Genomic DNA, 2,002 nt, shown 5'->3' on the forward strand with positions numbered 1-2,002 from the left:
TTTTTATTATCTGTAAAATTTAAATATATTTATTTTTTTAGAACATTAATAAAATTATATAATAATTATTAATAATATTATGTAATATTAAATAACTATTGCTAATTATTTATAAATATTATAATAAAATATTAACCATCATCAGCTAAGCGTTCACGTAATTCTTGTTGCAATCTTTCATGGCGATCTTCAAGTTGAACCTCTTGAGCTCGTACTAAAAGCTCTTTTTCATATCGACGCAATTCTGTACGTTCTTTCATAAGGTCAAACCACTCTCTGAGTAAATCTGCTTCTTCTCGATCGGAGCATTCTAAATATTATAAGTACATTTTATTTAAGCATTCGAAAAAAATTTTTATAATAATAATATTTTTTGTAGTATAAATATTTTATATTTTATAATATATATAATATATTTTATAATATTGTATAATATCATAATGTATAATAATTTATGGATTCTTACCACCTTCTCCACGAAGAGCTTTTTCAACGCTAACACCTCTGCTTTCCAATTCTCTTTGTTTAACTTCTGTTTCTTCTAATTTTCTTTGTATTTCTTGAGCCATACGCAATCTTTGGAATATTTTTAATTTTTTTTTTTAATTATAAATTATTAAATTATTTTATAGCAATATAAAATTTTTTTTTTTATATACCTTTTTAATTGTGCTTGTCTAGCTATTCGTTTCGTAGTTTTTGTTTTACGTGAAATACTATTACATGAACCTTCTGTTATTGTGGCTTTATGTATGCATGATGTCGATACTGCTGTTGTTTTTGTATCATCATCTGATAAACTATCATCTGTTAAAAATAAAACGAAATATAAAATATGAACTTTTATATTTTATAATTTTTATTTTCATGTATCTGTTACAATAATTTATATTTTATAAATAATACCTGAGATTTGTGTAGTAGGAATACTGTAAATAAGGGGTGGCGGTGGAATTGGCGGCGGATTTTCATTTAAAAAGTTTCTTGTGAGCATACCTTCGCAAACACTTTTTGGTCTAGCGTTCATTTTCGGTGATAAGACTTTATCAAGCTGAAAAAGAAAATATATTGTAGTAATGTTTTCCTTACAATAGTGTTTGATAAATACAAATAAATATTTCATTTCTTAAATTAATTAATTTATCTTAAATAATTAATTTTAATATTGAAGAGAAAAATTATAATAAAATCCGTAACTATTGAAATACATTGATTAAGCTTATATTGAAATTATATGAAGATGCAATTACAATATACATAATATATAAATATATTAGTCTACCTAAATATAGTGAATAATAATTATTTAGTAATTTAATAAATTAATTGATAAATTAGCGGTTGATTTATACATTGTTGAAATTTAATATGAAATTAGAATATTAAGATCAAATATACTACTCATCCATCTACTTTACTTTACAACAATAGTTTTTTAATATCTATACATATATGTATTATAAAATAAAGAATGTCTTAAAACTATGAGAATATCGATTAACTAAAGATTCTTAAAATAATTTCAAGCAATATTTTTCTTTGCAGAAATTTTCGTTACGGCTTTGTGTACAAGTTATTAACAAAAAATAAAAATTCAAAATTGTGGTATGAAAAATCGAATATAAAACTTTTTTAATAAATAAGTGATAAATAATATATATTTGAAGAAGGAGATGTATAAGAAGATGATAAAGGATAAGTGGAAGAGAAAATTTGATAAAAGAGGGAAGGAGAAGAAAAAAAAAAGGAGAAGATGGGGATAAAGATAATGTGGAAGAGGAGAAGCCAGCGTTTTTTGTTAATAACTTATACAATAACTTACAAATAATTTTTTGTTAAAACTATAACGAAAGTTTTTACAAAGAAAAATATTGCTTGAAATTATTTCAAGAATTTCCAATTTTAATCGATATTCTCACATTTTTGGAACATATGTATTAGAAACAAATTAATTAAAGTTACACACTAAAAAAAAAAAAAAAAAAAAAAAAAAAAAAAAAAA

General features: G+C 22.4%; 1 protein-coding gene across 1 annotated transcript in view; it reads right to left on the reverse strand.

The window, feature by feature from the left end:
* Window positions 1–1,147, reverse strand: part of LOC102671009 (MICAL C-terminal-like protein) — a 3,290-nt gene extending 2,143 nt beyond the window's left edge. The window contains exons 1-5 of the mRNA XM_006624943.2: window positions 907–1,147; window positions 660–807; window positions 467–576; window positions 137–310; window positions 1–10 (exon numbers count right to left, since the gene is read on the reverse strand). Coding sequence (XP_006625006.1) covers window positions 1–10; window positions 137–310; window positions 467–576; window positions 660–807; window positions 907–1,123 — 659 coding nt within the window. The 5' untranslated portion in view covers window positions 1,124–1,147. The remainder of the gene's footprint in view (window positions 11–136; window positions 311–466; window positions 577–659; window positions 808–906) is intronic.
* Window positions 1,148–2,002: the final 855 nt, after the last annotated feature.

The sequence above is a fragment of the Apis dorsata genome, unplaced genomic scaffold (assembly GCF_000469605.1).
Source record: "Apis dorsata unplaced genomic scaffold, Apis dorsata 1.3 scaffold_1184, whole genome shotgun sequence".
NCBI classification, from domain to species: Eukaryota; Metazoa; Arthropoda; class Insecta; order Hymenoptera; family Apidae; genus Apis; species Apis dorsata.